Source organism: Varroa jacobsoni, unplaced genomic scaffold (genome assembly GCF_002532875.2).
Source record: "Varroa jacobsoni isolate VJ856 unplaced genomic scaffold, vjacob_1.0 contig02682, whole genome shotgun sequence".
NCBI lineage: Eukaryota > Metazoa > Arthropoda > Arachnida > Mesostigmata > Varroidae > Varroa > Varroa jacobsoni.
Window position 1 is genome coordinate 22669 of NW_019214865.1, and position 23212 is coordinate 45880.

The 23212-nt window shown below is 40.2% G+C and overlaps 2 protein-coding genes and 1 long non-coding RNA gene across 8 annotated transcripts; all 3 read right to left on the reverse strand.

Annotated features, from left to right (window-relative positions):
• Nucleotides 1-2055: 2055 nt before the first annotated feature.
• Nucleotides 2056-3922, reverse strand: LOC111272596 (uncharacterized). The gene has a single exon (XM_022854145.2). It carries the CDS (start codon nucleotides 3680-3682, stop codon nucleotides 2408-2410), a length of 1275 nt encoding a protein of 424 aa, XP_022709880.1. The 5' UTR covers nucleotides 3683-3922; the 3' UTR covers nucleotides 2056-2407.
• Nucleotides 3923-6368: 2446 nt separating this feature from the next.
• Rep (Rab escort protein) lies at nucleotides 6369-15652 on the reverse strand. 6 transcript variants are annotated; one of them, XM_022854148.2, is made up of 3 exons: nucleotides 9384-9575; nucleotides 8965-9083; nucleotides 6369-8392 (listed from the first exon to the last, which is right to left on the reverse strand). In XM_022854148.2, exon 3 carries the CDS (start codon nucleotides 8372-8374, stop codon nucleotides 6710-6712), a length of 1665 nt encoding a protein of 554 aa, XP_022709883.1. In that variant the 5' UTR covers nucleotides 8375-8392; nucleotides 8965-9083; nucleotides 9384-9575; the 3' UTR covers nucleotides 6369-6709. The 6 variants fall into 6 exon arrangements, with proteins under 6 accessions (XP_022709883.1, XP_022709886.1, XP_022709884.1 ...); XM_022854151.2 differs by lacking the exons at nucleotides 8965-9083; nucleotides 9384-9575 and adding an exon at nucleotides 15545-15652; XM_022854149.2 differs by lacking the exon at nucleotides 8965-9083 and having other exon boundaries at nucleotides 6369-8388.
• Nucleotides 15653-21113: 5461 nt separating this feature from the next.
• Nucleotides 21114-22476, reverse strand: LOC147751840 (uncharacterized). Its single transcript, XR_015315776.1, has 3 exons — nucleotides 22252-22476; nucleotides 21403-21585; nucleotides 21114-21186 (listed from the first exon to the last, which is right to left on the reverse strand). It is a non-coding gene; the product is annotated as an uncharacterized LOC147751840 (long non-coding RNA).
• Between the last annotated feature and the right edge of the window lie 736 nt (nucleotides 22477-23212).

The window sequence follows — 23212 nt, forward strand, 5'->3', positions numbered from 1 at the left end:
TTCAGTTCGGCAATAATAGTAGAGCATTTAGACGTTTGAGCAATAAAGCAAGTCCATCATTTTGATGTCCCTCGTTGTTGTTTTGATTCTTGGGCATACAAGTGTCAATTAAATTATTGATCCCAAATCATCTAATGCTCTGGAACAATGGAAGCCGAGCTCTACCAAGTGGTACATGTTGCGCATTGACCATTCCGAGGCGAGAAGAACAGTATAGACTCCGTTTTATTAATATGAATAAGAAAACGAAATATCCTGAAAGCTTCAATAGATTCCATGACATGCACAGGAGCTACTTGTATTTTTCAGGCGACCCTGACAGGTTCGATATGAAAAGCCATCGAAGTGTCACTCACGGAAGCGATAGTATTACAGATAATTATTGGCCAATATTTTAAGCGGAATGTAATTTGAAAAGCAGATGATCATGTAAAACCTGGAAACCGAATCTTGAAATGATCGTAAAAAATCTTATTCCTATGAAGGCCTAATTCGACGAATGTTAAGTGCCTGCTGACTTTTTGCAGAGGGAAATAATCTGGACTAATCAATTGTCACTGGTGTGCACCCCACTCATTCTAATCTTTGCGCGAAATTCGACAGGCCTAAGCCGTTGAAAGCAGCTACAACACTTGGAAGTATAACAAGGCAGGGCTGTTTATTTTTGATCGCGTTGGTAATCTCCTGCTAAAAGCGTGTTAGTACTGGCAAACTGACCATGACTTCCAAAAACTAACGTGGGTGAATAAAGAAAATTCAGCTGTGAACATACACCTTTGACATACACTTACAGACCAAATTCAACGATTGGCTGTTGAATAATATTTTTTTTAAATAAAAAATCCAGCTATGGTAGTTTTTTTTCCGTAATTTCTAAATGCGTGCTAAAGTCATTTGTTTATTTATTTTTTATTAATCCCGCCTACGATATATTCTACGCTTATTTTCTACATATATGGACTCGAATAAAGAAACTATATATGTTTGAGAATAATATGTAAATACTAATGCACATATATATGTATATATAAATATATATATATATTTTTTTTGAGAATGCAAATAATTTGTTTGCCGATATTTCAAACGCAGCTAGGGTATAAGTGCCCTAGACTCTAGTCGATATGTTGTCAATCTGGACGATCCAGTCCCTTATAACGTACAAGTGACGAAACTCGCCCCCGAACAAATCTGTGAAACTCATTGAAAAATTAAATTTGAAAATTTGGCTGTTCGAGTACGAGGCCGGAAACGCAGACTGGGGCAACCGTTAGTATTGAAGTGGCGTTGAAAGGTAGTCTGCATGGTCGCCCGCTTCGAAGCAAGGACTGGAAGAGAGGATTTAGCCATGAAGCGTTATCAAAAAAAGCTTAGCGGAATGGAGATCAGATGTGTGTCATACAGGATATCGCACGAGGATCGCCAGACTATAAATACTCGACGAAAGAATGATGTTGAGGATGTTGTACGACGATAGATGGGAGTGTGAAAACGCGAAAATCGTCAGATGACTGTGATGACGTGTGTTCAGATGACAGTGCTCAGATTACGGAAGTGGTCAGTCGGAGCAGGGATATGAAGCGATTAGCATATTGGGCTGCAAAAGACGTAGCCACGGGAAAGAAAGCACTAAAATGCCTAGAATTAGGCACCCTACCGATTATACTATACATCTATTTCTATGAAGAGATTGAACGCTGAAACATCAAAAATGCTGTTAGGATAATGAATACATTTAAAGCCGTTTAGAACAAATGAATAAATTGGATTTTACGTGCGGTACTGCAGTTATCATTATACTATATTAATTCAAATGGTTGAGCCAACACAAAACGAACTACATATTGAATCTAAGCTACCTTAGGCGTCTTCAAATTTAGTAGGAAAACACGTTAGTACTGTACCATTATGGGGACACTATCCGTGGTGATTGGTCAAGCAAAAGTTAACAAATTTCGCATAATTTAGAATTTAAAGAAAACTGAGTAATTGCCTGGCCACGCGAAACCAATTACGGAACGATACAGCTTAAGAGTTGCACAAAAAAGACAAATCTTTTGATCCAACATGTTCCTAGTGTATCATGCGTAAATCAATACATTAAGTTTATTGTTCACGGTGTCTATCAACTAGCAAACGAATCGTTGCGGCCCTTACACCCTAAACCACACCACTGCGACTACTCGATTACGTTGAACACAATGGAAACAATTAGTTCAGTGGCGATACGCAGAATGTGAGGTAAAGTCCGTTTGTATTATCATCAGAAAAGATTCAGTCAAGCTACAAATGTGCATTATTGATCCTTATACATACAGAACAATCAATAAATAAAATAAGAGTACCATACCACGAGATGGTGCATAGAGTCAGAGTTGCTATTTTGCCTGCAGCCGTATATATAGTGTTAAAATTTGAGAACAGAGCTTACGTAACTGGCAAATCGATCCATTGACGATACGTTTTGTAGCGCCGGCATCATGAGGATCGACGTACATGATAAGCGTCTTTCCGATCGATATCGAAGCGTTGCCCTAAAAACGTCTTCAAGCTCAGGCGAAATTTCTCGTTTTGGCCGCACTGGTGGGTGGACAATGATAAGCTTCATTATAGCGTCCTTAGCTTCTCCTCCATTAAGTAGATCCATGTAAGGTGGTTCACCGTCTATGAGTTCGATAAACAGTATGCCCAGAGACCAAATATCGGCTCGAAACGTATACGGCTTGCATTGAATCATTTCTGGTGACATCCATAAACAGGTGCCTATAGTCGATTCGAACTCCTCGTCGCGATAGGCAAACCGGCAGCTGAGACCGAAATCGGCAATTTTTACTTTACCGTTTCTCGATAGAAGTATATTATCGGATTTGAGATCTCGATGGACTACGCCTTTTTGATGAAGGAATGCCATTCCTGTAAGTACTTCACGCATAACGAACGTAGCCATTTTCTCAGGCAAACTATTTGCCGGATAGACCAGGTTCAACAGATTGTAGAGCGATGTTTCCATGTACTCCATAACGAGAAACGGGACACGAACCGAAATACTTAGGTTGTTGCTAAGTTTACTATCTTCATCAATTGGAAACGCCATATGGCATGCAATAAGCGATACAACGTTCGGGTGCTTGCATATCCTTAGGGCTAATAGCTCATTCAAAAAAAGCGAAGGCAGCTTTGATACGTAGTGTGGATCGCATTGTTTGATGGCTACATCCTTCCCGTTATCCCGTTCTTTCGCGGAAAACACCGTTCCATAGCCGCCCCCGCCGATGATTTCCTGAATTTCATATTTGCTTACAGGTTCACCCGGCTCACTGAGAACCTCGAGCGCTTTCCGAGCCTGTTGGGGGTCTGGTGGACATTTTTTAAGATCAGGATAAACATAAATAGATTTCCGCTTGGCCCGGTAAGAAATCGAACTTTTTGACTCGTTGTGAATAGGACCAAATAGGTTTTCGTTGTTCTTTTGTTGCTCCTGCTGCAAAAGATTCCATCGGTCCATCCAAGGCTTTGGTAGCCCGAGCAGGCCTTGCGTTTTATGCCATACACAATGGACGGTGCGCACGGCCTTACTGGGTCGCCCAATGTCATCTGGCGTAAGAAATCTAGAACCACGTCCTGCTAACGACTGCGGCCAGAGTGCACCAACAAGCCTGTTTCTTAATGCCTTGGTAGGCATCTTGAACGACACTCCTATTCAACAATGACAAAACACAAAATTAACTGTTGCAAGCCCTATTGAACGATAAACGATCTAGATAAAACTGTCAATCCAGTTAATCACGAGATTGTTTGTTTGGTTTGGCTAATTGTACCTATATTAATCAGGTACGTGTTGTCGTTAGTGTACGTCGATTCACGCATAGACATTAACTATGTAGGCTCACAAAATTGTTCGGCAGCACGTTACATTGCATGAAATGCCACGCATGCATGAAGACGCGAACAGTAACAATAGCTGAGGGGCGACTTTAGGTAGACTGCAGCGCACCGTGCTGGATATCGTTGTGTACGCGTTGCCAATTAACTGAAATACACAGCATATGCTACAGAAAACATGGTCGTTCGGCTGCAACAAAAGTGAATGGGAAACTTGATTCAAATCAATGCAGAGCCTATTTGGGATATGGTTCGTTGAATGCTTTCACACGAAGGGCAGCATACGCTACATTTAACGTGTGTGTTTATTTCAGTTAAGTTGATCCATCTTTGCTTGCTAGACACTTCACAGCAAATTTAGTCGGCTTCGTAAGCGATGCGCTATACGATGCCATTGAAAAAGCTGTTTTTCAATTTTAGGCTTCGTTTACTATATTCTTGTATATAATAGTAACAATAATAGCATGTTCTGTGTCGCTTATTACCTACATTCAAGAGGTCTGAGGGCAGTTTGTCTATACACAGTTCATTAAGCGGCATGAATGAAATGAGCTTGGTAAGTGTAGAGCCAAACGAACACGTTAGCCAAATGACAAAGCTTCAATTAGGTCCTCTATATGGATTAGCTAAAAAATAACCACATTTATGTGTTACATACACAGCGCTACATGTGTGATGGTACACAGGGTGCTACTGCAAACGCCTATTTTTAATTATTTTTATCGTTAATCCAATTAGTTAACAGAAAACTAAAAATATATGTAATGAACTAAAGTTATTTTGGGATAAGTTTTTGATCCATTCTACATGACAAGGAATGTACCACAAAAAATTCGAATATGATAGTTCCGCTTTACCTCAATCGTGTCTGTTAAATATCAAAGCTAATACCAATTCCGTTTAGGGACAAAGATATGCACAGGTATCCTGCTTATGTAAAAACAAAAATAATAAAACATTTAGAGATATATTAAAGTCGATTTTTCAACATATAAATGTTGCTAGTCAGTAATGAAACGCACTACTTTGTCGTGTTACCTTCATACACACGGCGGAAAGCAGCCAGATACATAGTTACCTTGTAACATTAATTAGAAATGGCCTATTGAGCCAATGTGAGCCAACCAAATGTGTGCGCTCCACAGCCGTGGAACTGAAGCTCCAAAGACAAGCAATAAAGTCTTGTGTGTGCAAGCAACTCTTGAGCTACTGCAGATTTAGAAGGTCGAAAGTTTGTACGTCTATTTTAAATTCTCATTTGGTACATCTCTATATGGACCATTTATTAGAGACGGAGAGACAGTGCTTCTATAAAACGGGCAACGAACAAGTGATGATTTGCCAAAAGAAATTTAAGAAATTGCGAAGGATTGTGGAGATTACAGATAATATAAGGGAAAAGGAAAAAATATACGCTTATAGTTAGTTAAGACATAACTCTGTGGTTAGCGAGGGTCGGCCTTTAGTTAGAATAATGGTTTTTAAACTTAGTTACTTTTGTTTGAAAACTGTGAATCCGTTGGTATCCTAATTGTAGGCATATAGTCGGTCCCTTCTCCTCTTTGCAACAGACAGTGAGTTTTCCAGCAAACATTTTTAAGGATAAATCTGTTTTGTGAGAGTATTGCAATTAGTTCTCAGATATGCATACATGGTACACAGTGAGTATAATAACTTAGTGGACGCTCAAATCACCATTTTTGACGGCACGTGGCTTCTTCCACATATCACGGACATGCAGTGTTATCGAAATCACAGCCTGTCTCATGTTCTGATTATATCGAAACAAGCTAATTTCTACGTACATTAAGTAACCAATTTCGCATTGCTGGTCTGTTACTTTAAACGAGTAATTCAAGTAGATACACAATTCATAGAAATAGCTACTGCTTTCTAACGTGTACAACTGTTTTTGATCGAAGCAAGGTCGCTAATTTAGGTTCATTTATTTTTCTGCTGGTTCTGTCTGTTCCTCTAGTCAGTATATCCTCATTATTATGGACTCTCAAACAATATAGTTTTTTTTATATCTAACGCCACGGGTGTCTAGCTCGCCAAATCTCGAGTAGAATTTAGAATGCCTTTTGACTTTTATAGATGACAAGTTTAAAGGTTGTTCCCTATCACCCGAGTAGTATATTCGACAAACAGCTGTGTTCTGTGATAGAATCACAGTTTCTCTTTGCCGTCAGTGTCCATTGCGGATGAGAATCACAAGACTTCTTCTCCGGATCATGATTAAACGTCTCTTACGAAAACGCTCAGTATGATTACATTATTCGTTTTGGAGCTACCTTACAGTGGGTCTCGAATAGTATCCCCATTTATCGGTTGGTCACCATATAGCCCCGTTTGTCTTGAACAGGTGCAAAGGGTTTGATCATTCTCATTTGATACTACTTTCGGGCAGTAAATTTATAAAAAAAGAAGCATAACTAAGCATCTGTTGAGTACTGTGTTTTTCTAAATAGTAATAACACAAACAGTTTGTATGATGCATTGGCTTTTATTATTAGAGACAATTCAAAGACCAGATTTTCGTCATAGCTGACATGTAAAATACTATATGTGTTATAAATATTAACGATTTTTTTTAACCAAAAAACAGTTTTGCTCGTCAATGTCTATCATGCATAGTCTCTTAATGTTATCAATCACAAGCCAAGCAAAATCTGAGAAGAAATTTTAACTTGTTTATAGCCTGCCGATGGCGCCTATATTCGAGTCTATCCATGTAGTAACTAAAAACAATGCATTGAAAACAAAAAAAAAAAGAGAAATATGTTATTTTCACAAGGTAAGTCCACTAGTACAAAATTAACATTAATTAGTTCATGCCCGTTTCATTTTGCTCGACATCTTCTCGGATATTCGTGGCGCAATTTAAAGCTTCATCTTGTTGATCTTTCCCTGGCTGACTCTCTAAATTTAAATTCGATACAGGCGCATCTAAACACTGAGCAGTCGATTGCTCAACCCCACCGGTAGCGGGTTTTGCGCTAGGCTCTTCGAAGTCCAGAATAATTTCTTCTGGATCTGGTGCTCTTGGCAGAAACTTCTCCTCTGGGAACATACTATAAAAGACGTGCTGTGCCTGATCGATGTGGAAGTCGTAATCCAAGTGAAGACCAGGCGATGCCATTGTGAATAGATTGTGGATGTCACCAGAAATCGAGTAAGCTTTGCTTGCAGTATCTGGCGTATTGAAGTACGCTACCCACACCTGCTTGTCGTATGGGTAAAGCTGATCAACTACCGGTTTGAGATCCTCTTGCGCTGTGGCTAATTCACCTTTTCGGCAAGATAAATGCGCAACAACGAGGCCTTTTGGACAGACCATCATTCCTGGACCTTGCTCGATGACAGTGACAGCTTGCCGCGTTCCCTCAGGAGGCACGCGTAATAGCGTGATTTGCTCTTTTTCAAGAGGAAGCATCGATTCACAAGCAATCACTATTCCTCTTGAAACATACTCGATGCTTTCTGCCATCGGTTGAGGTGACGTATCCAGATTGGCGATGACATGGCTAGCTGTAAATGTTTTTCCCTGGGAGATTACTCCCACGATCCTATTGTCATTGTTATTAACCAGAAAGCCGTCGGTTTTCCTTTCTAAATGGTAAATACCACCGAACACCGCGCATAATCTACAGAAGCACTGAGGCAGCTCGCCACAACCATAAATCGGACATAAAAACGGGCTGTTGCCGTAACGACCAAGTGACTGAAGAAATTTTTTCGCATTGGCCAGGGCCAGACTTGTCCGCGTGCTTTCATCACACATCGCTATTGAGTTAACGATAAAGTGGCGTAAGTTATCGGTCAGATGAAGTTCTTTCTGCTCCAGAAAGTTACTGAAAGGTTTGTCTAACCAGTCCGCAAATATTTCTTGCTTTTCAAAATCTTGAATCGCAGTCATCAATTTCATGAGTGCCCGCTTCTCGACGACGTTCACACTTTTTGTTGCAAACACGTCCGCGCGAGAACACGGGACCTGTTCGAGGGTACCGTTCTTAAGTGTTAGCACACGCGAAACGAGCTTGAATTCGGCATACTTTGCAATATTTGATGAGATTAACAGTTCTACCATTTTGCCCCGAGCAAAGAGTAGACGGGGTGCAAGATCCAAGTTAAATTTACGGGAATCCTTCCGCAAACAGTCCTCTGTCCATCCGCAGCCTTCTGGTATTCGCAGTTCTACACAGACATTCGAAAATAAGGGTACTTGTCTTGCCGGCACAAAATGCTGACCTTTAGGAATACTTCTGTCAAGCGGCACGCTGTTATCCGTCTCTTTGGTAGCATTGGCTTGATTGTCAAGAGCCTCATTGAGGTCGTTGAAGCTGAAGGCGGCAAAGTGCGCTCCGTAATGGGATCGATTATCAAAATGGAGGACACTTTTGCCGATCCGCGAGCAAGCGGCCGCGACAATCGATTCGCCAAGACCGGTGCCAAGGACGATGAGATCGGCTGATGACGGAAGGTCGTCCATCTCTCTACTGCGGCCTGGCTGAAACGACAGTAGGAGTTAAACATGTACTGTTAACAACGGCTGCTCTTCTCTGTATAATCAGGCCGGAAATCAGCAAGACTTAACAACGTATCTCAACATATCGTAGAAGAGAAAATGTTAACAGGTTGCTCATTTTCCAAATAATAAGTATATATCATCATTACTGGCCTTGCCGTGCGAGGAGTATTAATCAACTTTTATTAAAAAAAGAAAGCAAATCTCTGTAATACAAGATATTGATCGATATATGTTAGATATTTGTAGGGAATATATATATTTTTTGGATGCACGCATGTATTACATATATGAAGCACATAAGCCCTCAACACATCTTTTTTCATAGTTCTTGCAACACATTATTATTATGTGGTTATTCAAAGTGATCGAGTTCACTGTGCCATTCATGGCTCTAAGTGTTTCACAATTGAAAAATTCCGTATTACCCACACCGCTATATTAAAATGAAATACAATAGACAGTACATGAGTTAAAATTTGGAAGAATATGCATTCACATATACGCTGAAAGCGATTTTTCTTGTCCCAACTAATTAAATAACGTTAACCTACCCGTACTCATTAGACGCCCATCGCTTTGCAAAAATATTTTTTCAATCGGCTACTTCGCTGCGACAACACAACACTGACATGGTTATAGGAAATACGACCATTCGCGTATGTTCGGCTGCCTAAAGGAAATTTCACACAATAGCCATCTGGACATATATTGATACAGTTACACATATGTAAACAGTATTTCCACAATAATATAAATAAAAACGAAAAACCATGCAAGTAGACGGCTCGAAGGCTTCTTTTTTGGCTTAATTGACTGGCATGAGCTCATTAGTGATATCAGGAAAACTCGCGTGGCTATATTCCCCAGATTGTTGAAAGAAATGACACTTTGGTCTCTAAAATAAGGCGAAATTTTTCGTTGTATCATTAGAAACTGATAGACGAATTACGAAGAAACATTGCCGGCCTACCTATCTCATTGGCAACACCGAGAACGACGTATAATATTCACACACGACGGTAACACTCAGGTCTCGCATACAGATCAAGCAGAACATTTACAAAAATGAATACGACCCACACTGTCACGCCGTTTCGTTGTCTGCCCACTTGTTCGCCCTCTCGTACACCAACACCTAACCACAGTCCCACAGACAAGCAACGAAAGACGTATTGGCTCACCAGCTGACTCATATTTGTTTACATTTTAAAACGTCCGCGATCGCGCAACAATGGCGCCAAATTTGAACATGTTCGAGCATGTCAGTGTTATAATTGTTATAAAAATGTTGCACCTATATATAATTCGGTTTAATATACACTAGATAAAATATTGTACCTTAACATTCTATTTTTAGGTCCGAATCCGCTTAAAGCTGTAGTATACCACGCCAGGTGTACTTGTGTTTCAATAACATCTCCCATGAGTAAGCGTTCACTCTCTTTTCTTTAATTAGCTAGTATTTGAAATAGAATATATTACAATGTTAATACTAGGCAAGCGTGGTAGTAGCAAAAATAAAAGCTGATCTAACGATTTTCTAATTGTTTATTTCCCACTGTCGGGATGTATGTGAACAAATAATCGGTTTAAATAAACAAAACACATCGAAAACCTATGACATCTAAACCGCTTATTTTGAATCGGTATTGAAAAAAGGATGGTGAAATCACGCTTGAACATAACAAAGCCTTTGTTTACTATCCGGTATAAATCCGGCATTATTAGTATTATTTGTATTTCGATAATAGAAGCATGAGCGCCATTATGATAAGTAGTTTCATAGCAAATCATGCAATTCAAACGAATTTAATTTTAATTAACTTGGTATGAAACCTAGGTGAAGTTTCTAGGTTCTACCACGCTTTTGAACATGAAAAAGACGTTTAAATTTTAGGACTATATATAGATATTGCTCTAAACTCTGCCACTGTCCAATCAGTGAAATAAATAGGAAGACTTCGCTTAATTTAAATGTAAATAAACACTGACGGGTTTTTTTTCTTTATTTTAAGCTAAGTCAGCGTAATTTCGGTAAGAAGTACCAATTATCATCCACAATCGGCATTTAATGGCTTTCTTCACGAACAAACATTCTTTGGTCTAACATATTATTTCAAACCTATATTGCCTGTAAGAACTAACATTTCTGTGCGTAAATTTATGACCGATTTATTTAAAATGCTTTGTTTAAGATTGTCCATTGCGAACTTAAACTCTATTCACTCCAACGTATGAGGAAGCACAATCAAATCTAGTTTTGTAGAAACACTACTATAATACGGGTTTTTCTGAACGCCACACAGAAAGTACTGATAAGATACAGAACTCACAAAATTAGAATTGAGATTTTATGCACTGAGACCTAGTGGTTCTTGTAATTCGATCAGGCCTGAATACGGTCGCATTTTCAGTCCATTCTGTATGTAAAATGCGTCCGACAGGTGACCAAGCTTTGCGGTACACGCTGGCTGAGGTCTTCACTAATGAAGCTTTTAGATATGGACCACGACAATATACCCTAGTAGCGCCCCGCCGCAGACTCGATTTATTATTATTAGGCAGTGTCCACTTTATGTTAGGTGTGCTTAACCCCCCTCAATTACTCGCATCGTATTTTGATTGGATAGGTTCTTTAAGCGATACCAAAGAGCGGTGCCGAAGCCTGATGTTGAAGGGACAACTGAAAGTCTGCTCTGACAGAAAAACGGTACTTTTATGAAAAAACTTTATGTGAACTTTCGAAACAATTACTTTTGGAACTGATAGAAATGGAGCTGGAATAAAGTACCAATATATGTATTACCATTTTTTTAAATTTTATTTTTCACTTTGATAGTGTTGCTTTTAATAGTAAGTGTAAGGTCTTTTTTTTACTACGCAACCGAAACAATATTTACGTAAGCCACGAAGTTATGTAAATTATAAATAGCACCGCATTAACACGCCTTATATTGTCTATTGCCGGGTATATAAATGCCAAAGAAGCTTGATGCATTGAAAGACAAGCTTTCAGAAAATCTTTTCTTCTCTCTAAAAAAACAATATGTTCAAAACACCATAAGTTTTTGAGGTATAGACAGTTCGTAGCTGGTTTTCAAGTATAACATGTGAAATATCTATATAGAAATTGGTTATCTTTTGTGACTCGTAGCTTGCTGTTTCGCGAATGTTCATCCGAGACCTGTATTGCTACGAGAAGCCTCGTTCAAGAGATGATGCACACAAACGTATAGCATAGCTAAAACACCGATCATTTTCGTAATTTAGGCAAAGATCAGTTCTTTTTAGGCGAGACAGATCAGCGTGAAAATCAAAAACATCCTTTCTGTTTGAAATCAACTGTCCTTGTCGCGACCTATTTCCATTTAGCTTCCGAGACCTTTCAGCTTAACGAAGATTTCCACGAGGTAAATGGGAATATTCTCTATAGGTGCGATGTAAAACACTTGAAACCTCATAAAAAATTGCAACAGGTAATGTTTGACGATCTTGCACTTTTTTTCATGTATTAGTGGTTCTTTTTTTAAGGGAAATCACCAATTCGGTCATCCTAATGAGCTACAACTCTTAGTCGTTTTACACAATTTAGATCTTTCAGCCATTTTGAGTCCTTGTTTACACATGAATATATACTGCCGTTAAGCACCGTTTCAGTCGGCTGGCTCTTTGCACGGATCAAGACTGGTTTACGCTCGAACACGACGAGATTTCAAGTTGTGGTGTATTATAGCGGGGACAATGAGGTTGTCCTAATGCGGTCGAAATTGATTTGCGAACGACTCTCCAAATACAGAAGTTGCTCCACATTTAAAACCGAATTACTTGAGAATACAACTACGAAGAGTGTCGAAACGTTAGCAGCCTTCTTGCAATGCCAAAGGACGACCTGATTCATAATCTACAAGTCTCAATAGAAAGACATTTCGAGTGACTTAGGCCAGACTTAGGCTAGATGACGCAGGGCTAATTCCAAATCCGCATGCAATAAGACAAAGCGCGTCGGAAGATGGCAGGGAACCCGAAAGGTTACAGCAACAAACTGAATCGGATGCCACCCTCTACCCCTTTAATGCGTCGTGTTATTAAACAAAGTTTCGGGTTAACAAAGACAAAGGATGAAAAAAACAGCTCTCAAGGCTTTCAAATCATCTAACCTTTAAAGCGTTAGTGGATAAATTCACGGTCTACAAACATCAAAAATGTGAGTCGTACACAGTTCTATCCGTTCGTTTTTAAAAATTTCCTTCTCGACAGAAAGAGCCGACCTAGACTTACTTCTATCCTTCGGTAATAAACTGGGTAATTGGAAATGCGATCCATATTGTAGTTTCCATCTCTGCTCGATCTTTTCAACTTGCTTAAATATAGCCTTCGTTTTGATAGACCCGAATGCGTTGTAAAGGATAACTTCAAGTTTGCTACAGAAAATATGATTTACCTGTAAATTAAACAGATAAGTGCACAAAAAATGTATGTGCATGAACTTACATGCGCATTGTGTTTAAAAGAGAGGAGACGGTACTGTTGTTATAATGAGTAAGTCAAATGGTCGGTTTTTTATTAATTACCAGATAGAGGGTATTTATTTAAGCAGTTGTTCGAAATGCAGGGCAAGTCTTCCTTCTGTTATCTTTCTTGACCCCCTAAACAACCATCTTAAATCTTATTCTTTGGTGAGTTGTCTACTAATCTAACGAATTTAGTAATGTAGTAACCAGACTGTGGCCCTAGTGGTACACGGCTTTGTTTTACAACACAGATAATGAAAAAAAAATTGAATATAGTTACAATAATTATTTCAACAACAATCTTCTACAATTTCTGCAATTTTTTGTGTCCAACCATTTTTTGAAGAGGACCGATTGTGGATAGGATGCTTTGGTTCACTAAAGCAGAAAATTATGACGAAAAAGTTGTTTGCATTCATGTCATTTTTAGCAAAGATTAATTTCACAGTCCACGTATATCACCGTACGCAATTAGAACTCGCAATTAGATCTACGAGGTTTCCATTGTAACCGAAAATGTTTAATTGCACACTCTATCGTACACCACTAAGCTCATTTCTAGTGTAGATCTTTTAATAAATAGACCTCATAAAAACAGTCGTATACCCCACTGCTTATAATATGTGCCGGCGCAGTAATATTGGTTCAAACAAGCTATTATAGAACATAGTGGGCGGTAGAAGATAATTTATCTCCAATTAGATACTTGAAATGATTGGAAATAAAAGATCGAAATAGTACGACGGCTGGATCCCGAACTGTAGGCCCTTGATTTGCTAAACGAATGCTGTTACCGCCTATCGGTACCCCTACCGGTATCGCAAACCTCAGTTGGAAAAGTGCACGAGATTTTACACCACAGCTTGTTCTATACATGTCATATTAATATAGCTATGACAGATGGTAATCTATTTTTATATCGCATAGAGTAGTATTAGCAGAGTTAAAATGTTTACCTTAGATTCATAAACCACTGGCGGACATACCCCCTCCCTTTGCCACCCCCATAAAAAATCTGATAAGGTTAGCGGGTTGGATTAATCTCAGGTTGAGTTATCTGAGAATTCGCATGCACAGCCATGAAACATTCATTATTTTTATGGACGGTTCATTCTATGAATTTTTAATCGAATTTATAGAAACTTAATCATTCTTAATGTTTTGCAAAAGTTTCTTGTTTTTTCTCCATCAAACGATTCCCCATATTCAGCTGACTGAATTAGAAGATAGAACTGTTCATTATTGTTGTTTTTATTTTCAAAACTTTTAACATTGTAACAAACTTTTCGAGCGGCCTGAAAGTAATTTAACGCTTACCATTTGAACTTCTATGACTTAAGTATCGCCCAGTCGGTGTTTAGCAGCCTCAGCCCTTTTACAGAAAAGTACACGGATTTATGTCTACATTCTATAGATAGAAAGTAAGATCATCTACATTGATATCTGGCATTTGAAACGGTTCAATAGAGCGTCGTTCGTCGACGCCATTACGGACGCCGCCGTAATGGCTGACTGTGTCCACCAAAATGTTCAGTCTCAACTCTCATAGGTTCGATATCACGAACGGAGACATTGCTGTGACAAGGTCGTCTGTGTTTTGTAACGGAAGTGCCCAAAGGAAGAGCTGGTTCAGTATACGGATAGTGTTTCGTTTCTGTATATTTTTTCCTACTAGATAAGTTTCGATTATATTACTTACTACTGCTTTTAAAATCGATAATTATTATATATAATTTTGATGGCAATATAGCTAATAAGGGAGCAAAAGAGAATATATACTTTGATACATTTTGTTCTGTTCTCTTATCATGATTATTGGAAAGCAGCGTTTTCATTTAATAAAGCGCTAAGCCCTTATCGATATTCAACAAAATATCTCAAGTGAGCATCAACATGAAATTGTCGAATGTCGATACGCGTTTATCTCACACACTATGATCTCGGATTCAAACCTTTTTTACGAATCCACCTTTTATCTGCCGTAGTGCATTATTTTCTTAAATCCGCTCTCATGCTTCTATTTGAGCGCGACTCTAGACCAGCCCAGCTACGTTTTGCAAAAAATAAGGCCAGAACACTTGAAAAAAGTGATCGCTAACCAGAGGCACGCTATCTGAGATGAAAACAGAACATTCACCCAAGATCATTCATACGGCCGACAACGCCAGTATCCTCCATAACCTCCTCCTGATGTATTGTACGTTCATCATATTTTGCAAGGTTACCCCCAATGGCTGTACAGGGAATTGTTTTTATTCTGAAGCATCGAGATGAGCTAGAAAATTAGCAACTTCGTTTTTCTCCGCTTTTGCGTCTCACCCACATTCTGCTCGGGCTGTTTGCCCCTCCGCCCACGTCCTTTATCAGGTTTATCGTCGATGCAAGTAACGAAAAGTAGAGGGGATGGTAAAGTAAAAACACAACGCAGACCAGGTTAGAGGAAATAAAATTAAACGAATTCCAATCATACTCTTCGACATACTGCTATTCGTTCACTATTGCCATTGTGCGTTTCTATTTGGCCTGTTTCGCCTACATATGCCATCGCCAAGCAAGGACTTGCAAGGCAGACACTTGGATTATGTTGCATCAGGGGACCGCCGGCAGACTACCAGCTTACCTTTATTTGTATCCGTCTGTTTTCTGAGTCCACCCGTTCTGCTTTGCTTTCCTGGTTGGGCTGGGTCTGCCGAATGATTGCCTCGATTTCGTGTTCTTTCCATTTGGATTTTGGCGGTAGTAGCGGCGTCGGGAGTCAGCTGGTGTCGCCTTTGTGGCCGCGCGCCGTATGTTTGATAGAAAACGAATCCAATACAGTCTCCTAGGAGCAGAAGTATTGAGCAACAACGCGGAAGAATCTCGCACATACAAGCGCACGCACTCGACAGCTAGCGGTGTCGCCGTAAGGGCTAGTATAGAAGCCTGCCGAAGAAAGCAGCAGACAGTGCTGGCGGTGGTATGATGCCCAACCCCGATACAAAAGTCTCTGCAAGAACTCAGGCTGAGATCCAAGGCGAGGTCCCTTGCCGCTCTCTGAAGGAGAAAAAAATTATTTTATCTATCACAGTATTATTATGAGCACTGGTTTAGCATTTATGTACTTTTTTTTTTATTGCGGTTGTCTACCCACTGATTCGCTATATTCCAACGCAAATAAAGAAAATAGAAATAGGAGAATCAGAAGAGAAATAGAAATAGGAACAATCATTTATCAAACACTATTCGCCATATGACATAACAAAAATTACCCTGTCACAGCTATTAATACACAGGTATATAAAATAGCCAAGAGGTTATCTGGTCCAAGATGGCCGGCCAGAGACCCAGAACATGAAAGGAAAATTGTGGAACAAGTTAATTCCATTAGCATGCTAATGATTCGGAATAGATCCTGTTTAGCATAGGTATCATACACGTACGTACGTGTGCTACTACTTCCTAGATCTGTGGTAGAAACGATGCGCGATACATCTCACAGAGAAAGGCAAGTAACAAATGCAACGTGTTATCGATCTTCAAAATAAAGTATCTTCTAAATTCTCCAACCAGATCAACAGACATTATGATCATGAAATAGCGCCGCTATCCGACTCATTCATATGCCTATCGCGATTGTGTTAGAAAGTCGGACGCGACGCCTCTACTAGAGGATCGCTACAACTAACTCAATAAACTTCTCTGCACTTGCAGACTTACCTTCTGATAATCTTAGGTCGCTCTGTAACAGGAGTGCGCGGTTAACTTAAACAACGGCAGTATAGTTAGGACACAATAGCGAATGTGTAGAAATAGCTAGACTACATAAACCGTTGCTTTTAAGCTATATTGCATGTGGCGAAACGTCTAGTATGCATTTTCCATATGCATTGAACACCTTTCTGTTCCTACAACATTAGGTACAGTACTTTTGTCATATGGTCCTATTTTTGATAGAAGCAGTTACGCCCCACTCCAGCTACCATAGAATTTCTTAGGACGAGTCCTCAGGCTACCTATGCGTAGGGTGAAAATTGACATTGAGGTAACTATCTCTAGAGATATTCAGTTTCTTTTCATTTACGATTATAATTTCATTGCATCAAACTGTTGATGCAATCTAATTATGATCGTTACCCAGCCGAGTCGATAGGATGTTACGCCTGTTGGGCGAGATGTGTGTCAGGTGTGAGGATATATTTCGAGTTTTCATTTTTGAGATCGTGTACCACAATTGAGTTCCGTCGGCTCCACCAATTCCCGATATTTTCGGAGGTAGTTGGATACCTTGAAAGCATAGAACATGAGAAGCTGTGAAATATGGTAAAACTCTACAGAAAACTTACGTCTTGGATACAATGCTAACTGGACTAGAAGCCTTTTCGCATTTTAAACGTTATTCTAAACAGTGATTCAGAACGGAGAATAAAATCTCGGTTTATAGTATCATTACTATCAAGCGAGAAGACACTATCTCACGTATTTCTATATACTCGCTTCCCTGTTTTGCATCTTATTTTCCACTCAAACGGCTCTTATCCCAAATGCTGTTTTCCTCGCCGTCGCAAATTTTAAATTGCGCCCCTTGCCAGCTTGCTTTCTGATATCTCCAACCTTCTTACCTTTTATCTATTTCTCGCTCTTTCCCGGTCTGAGCTCTAAGTAACCGCAGTTTTCCCACTGATTCCCAACGAATTTATTTTTCAGTCTCCTGCGCACTCCCACGGGTCGCGCTTTCTTGGTGGCTCCACGTTCTTTATCGACCTAATGCGTGCAACCGGCTTATCCTGACCTAGCTCAACCCGACTCAACGAAACGCGGTACGGTTTTCCTTCCCTTGCACGTCCTTCTCCTATCGGCCCGTATTGTAGCCTTTTTTCTTTTCGAAAATTTTTCCTCCCATTTTTGACTCAATTTATGGTGCTGAGTGGGAATTTGCTCTCGGTCGCTTCTTCTTGCCTGTTTCTGCCTTTTCTCATCCCTCTTCCGGTCTCTCGGCTACTTCCACTGAGGCGGGCCAGACAAGCAGACATTGATGTTCTCAAAAGTTTCCTGCATACAGGTACCTGTACATAACCAGGAAGCGAAACTTCCGGCGATACAGAAGTCAGCTACAAAAAAAGCAGGCTAGACAGACATGTAGTTAAATAAACCGTCGGAGTTGCTCTGCAGTTTAGCGAGAACTACCATCGCAGCAGTTAGAATTACCATTGGGATTAGCTTTCGTTGATGTTATCACGGCCGCTTTTACCGACCCTGCCGATACCCCTACACCTGCCGTCTTCAAGACATTTTGGCCGGTAAAAAGGACAACTCTAGCCACAAGGTCGTCAGGCCTTTTCCTCTTTCTTTTGTATATCTTATGTCAGTTTTTGGTTTCTCTGCTGTTCGGACCTCGGTGCCTCGGCCGCTAATAGACGAAAGCTGTCACCCGCTAGTGTGCCTCAACGACCCTAGAATTCGTCTCAATTTGCTTATCCCCGCCTTTTTCAGTTTTATTGGCCATTGTTTCCTTTCGTAACCAAAGACGAAAAGCTATTCGGTATTTATTGCCTTCTTTTTGCCCCACGAAGAGTGAAGCCTTCGATTCGTGTTTGCCCGCCTTGTGCCCTCGTTTATAGAGAGACTCTTATTCTCTCTCGTAATTTGCCTGTCATCTCTTTGCCCCAAAGATCGTTTATCCACCAACTTCGTTGCCGTCATCTGGTTTTTTCTCAGTTCTTCTAGTTATTCTCTCTCATCGTCTTCTTCCTATACATTTGTAGCTCCTTTTTGTAGTCCTATCCATATGCAATGATAGCTTTAAGAAAGAAGCTCCGGTTCCCACAGAACCCAATGGCCCTTGCGAGGTTGGAGATGGTAGTAGGATCTAATCGAAAGACAAGGGCCACATCGACTTGGGCGATCGGTTTAAAAAGAATGAGAAACGCGAGGAGGTCGGGCTGCTGCCCCTTACCATCGCCAGCGTACATGGCACACCGGACCCTACGTTCATTGTGGTACTTCTATTACTTCTCTTCTAATAAAGCTTTTTGTCCTCAGGCAGCAGCAGCACCAGCATCAGCAGCGGTGGTAGCGACAGCACTAGATAGTCGAGATCAATCGGTCAAGCCGTCCCGAAAAGCCATCTGTTTTTTAAAGCCTTAGAACGTTTGAGTGTTCCCTTGTCGTTCAACACTATAACCTTCGCTAATAACGACTCTAACTGCTTCGGCTATTACAACAATATAACCAACTTGGCGGGGAAAATTACTGCTCGTTATTCTCGCTCTTCGTATGTGGCTTTCTGCAATAGAGAAAAACTTGCGCTTTCTAGCCCCCTATTTCAAGCGCACTGCTAGTATATCTGTAGAGAGGTGAGGCCATGAAACTCTATCCCAAGGGATCTCTTGCTGCATATTAGCCTAGGATTACATCCGAGTTAAATTGCTTGTGAGACTGCGCACTACAATAATACAGTTAAGCTCATTTGTTGTTTATGTTACAGGAGGGAAGCTTTTAAACTATACTGAATTATGTGAACGTGATGTCGGCAAATACTAGATTTTTTTTTGCCGGAACCGGTCATACATGTACTTCGGGCAATCTTTTGATTTGCTACGCGTCTACCTTCGCAGCTCCTAAACCTGCTTTACTATGTCCGAAAATTTAGGTAGCTAGCTGGCAAGGCGATTTTATACTAGAACGACGACATAGTTATATCAAACATTTAACCCAAAACTAATGGTAGAAATAGATTAGACACGTGGTGACCATCCTTGTTTTGTGTAGGATTCGAGTGTGTCTTCACGTTTGCGACGCTTGGGCGAATGTAGCTTTTGTATTAAACGCTACACTCCACTGGACGGCAACTCGTAATCCTGAGAACCAATGTAATGGAATCATACCCTCTCTTTATATCGGAAGGCGATAAGCCGTCAACTAGTATCTGACTCGCTGATAGACGGTCTCTTCATTCCTTTAGGTATGAATGTATATAAAGTATCATGGAAATCGAATGTCACTTCGTAGACAAACCACCCATCATGGGACGCGATGTGTCTCCTATGATTATTACCATGGCGTTCACTCTTCGCTATAGCTGTATACATATTGAAAGCATTACCATTATGCCAAAAAGCGTTTCTCGCAATTTGTCTGTCTTCTTTCTTCTTGGTATTTCATACTTTGAACTTATCTGACGTGAATACAATACGTATCTAAACAGCTGCGTCTGGCCAAGTATTCAATTTGTAGATTCAAGGGTAGATGCAATTGCTTTTACTTTTGTCAAAATTTACAAACCTATTCTATAGATCTATATAGGAGTGTACGGAAGGAACATGAAATTACTTTCTTGGTTTGTGCGTCTACCACCTCTTCGTCGCTACAACTACCCTGCTGTTACGATCACAGCAACCGATGCTTGGTGATAGGTCGAAGGACCGTTGAAAGAAGGCTCAGCCGGGCGTACGCCGGCCAGCGAACTTCTGAGTCCAGTTTCGAGAAACGGCATTCTATACGATGCTTCTTAGCTGTGGATAATCGAATCCTTATCTTGGGTACACTTAATCTTCTATATATATTTCTTTTGCTTTCTATCGCTCAGAGTTCTATTGGCCTTTAGGTGATAGGATTTTATGTACTTCCTTCTCGACACCCTCATTGGTAGTGGGAATCGGGCGAATGAGTTAGAGAAGGACACAGAGAAGCAATCCCGGATCGGTAAACGCCAAGCTTATTTCGAAATGGAGATTCCATTAGAAAAGCTACAGCGGTCTTATAGTAGAGTCGATCTGATCGATAATGGTGAAGTAAACGCCGCCGTTAAGGGCACCAATGACAACGCTTGTGAAGTGAACTCAAAGTCAGAGATACCGTGCCTGTCGCGATTATTTTCAACCCCTGTATTACTCCTCATGCAAGAAGAGCATTTTTTCATTTGGCGCGTACTGATGTCGAAGAAAACGTTAGTTCAAATGTGAGTTATGAAAACGATGGTGTACATAATATACGACTACTCACCGTTGTTTTGTTATACCTCACAAATTATGTCTTTTGCTTATGTTTTTTTTATCCCTTTCTTGCTTACCCTAATTGCTTAATTGTTTCAAGCTATTAGAACGCGGCGATTTGATTAAAACGCTCCATGCGCGAACCCGATACAGACTCACGTAGACAAGAAACAACGAATAGACCGCCGACGCTAGAATGAATAACAAGTGACTTTCGGGGTGATTCTCTGTGGTCCTGTGGGCGGTCGCCAAAAGTTTCCAGGTTATGCCCCCAATGCGCAAAAAGCGATACCTGGACAAAAAAGGCAAAATGTGCTCCATTAGTGCTCCTGGCCGTACCCGCGCTATACCGCATTAACTGGCTCCACGAAGGATTAAGGCTGCTTTTAGCACAGCTCGATCCAACGTTGCAGTTCTTGATATCTTTCTCTGTAAATTGCATCTGATTCTCTTTCGCGGGATAGGTACATCTTATGATGTCCTCCTTCAAAATGCTTGAATTAGTTACCTTTTCCCGCCTTGGGTCTCAATGACCCATAGCATTCTTCAGGTCTTTTTCTCCTATAGGTGTCTGCTGCTTCGAAATTAAGTGATGCGCGTTTCGGCAGTTTTGAAGCTTAAAGTAGAGTTGGTTCGTCGGCGCGACCTTGTTTCCGTATAGGCTCGCCAATAATTTGACTGATGTTTTTACCTGATGGCAAACATGAGTGCAAAAGGTTTCTATGTGACAGATCCTTGTTCTCTTCCTCGTCCTTGGTCATGCTCGATCGTGACTGAATAATGAGTGACGTGAACAACGAAGACGTGCGAATTACATGATTACGGCGATCGCAGCGTCATTATAGAGTTATTTTTCGGGACACGAACTGCTCAAATGCTTTAGAGAGCTCGCTCAGCTGTCGGGTTGGGTCAATAATCGATTTTCGAGGGCTATCCAGTGAATTTCTTTGGAAAAAAAACTTTTTTGAAGCTTTTTTGAAGGAAAAAAGCTTTTGTCGTAACCTGGATGGGGTTGTGACCATCCCGAACTGTACGACAACACGGTTCAATACTACTGGTCGTTTTTTATTTACTGCCACTATCATTAATAACTTTCTGTTTTATTCCATAAAAGCATCACTCTAATCATCTCTCTCTCTATTTGATACCGATACTCTGTTTCAGAAAGCATATTATAGCTGATAATATTGACAAAGTTAACGCAATATTATGCGCGCACGCATAACCAATGATAATTCGTCTGCTTTAAAGTAAACAAAACAGTATCAGCCAGACCAACATAATTTCCAGTGCTAACACTCATTGCATTTTCTATTTCGTTTTTACTTGGTTTTATCTGCACACACTCAATACTTACGCTATATATGGATGTAAATATGGCGACGGCCGAGGCGGATTGAAGGAAGATGAAGCAGCAAAACATCTGCGATAACGATCAGTAGTGATGGATGATGGACTCTCGGACGATCGATAGGCCTTCCAGGACGGTAAAGGCATCCACCCCAATCAGCAGTGATCAGTCATCTTAAACTGACGCAGGTCAACCGTAATTGTAAAGCCAATCGGTTCTTCTCCATCGAGCTGTAATACTGTTCACAAGGATTTGGGCCTAAATTAGAGTTCTAAAAATAGATAATAAAAATTGGAATGTATGTAGATTAGAAATAAATAGGATTCGCTATTTATTTCTAATCTAATAATTTATTTCGCAGATATGCTAACTTTTCTCGCCTCGAGCTACGGCAGGACGGAGCAACGTGATATGCTTCCTGAAATTTTAAGCGCGAAGATCTTTCCCGCGACGAAATTTATCTAGAGTTCATGTAAGTGCGCGTTGTATTTTGCCTGATACCATATTTTTATGCCTGTGTTTGCTCCTTTTTTTCTCTTCTCTCGTATTGTGTCAAACTGGTAGAAGCTACTAGGGAAAAAAAACTGGCATAGCTGCCTCATAGTAAAATGGTTTTACGTGGGAAGACGGAAGCTGATAGCGCGGCCTATTGTGAATAAGGTGTTTATGTGCACGCATTGTTATATTGACTAAATATAACAATTTATCTATAGGATGACCCTATTGTTTGCAGTAGGGCACAGCGTTTATATTGTAGTATACGCTAGACTTTATGAAAAGGACATTCTACTGCTGCTGTCTGTTAATTTTGCATTTCTGCCGACTATGTCTAATTCGACCTTGAGGTTTTTTACAAAACAGCCAACACAGTAGAGGGATATGTCTTCGTTAAACATAGGTTAATATTTATGTAGGTGCCGAGCCATGATGAAAACTCTATCACGGAACCTTTTTGATAAATACGGTA

Coding starts and splice junctions, on each gene's coding strand:
- LOC111272596 (XM_022854145.2), bottom strand. CDS start 3,682: ATGCCTACCAAGGCATTAAGAAACAGGCTTGTTGGTGCACTCTGGCCG.
- Rep (XM_022854151.2), bottom strand. CDS start 8,374: ATGGACGACCTTCCGTCATCAGCCGATCTCATCGTCCTTGGCACCGGT.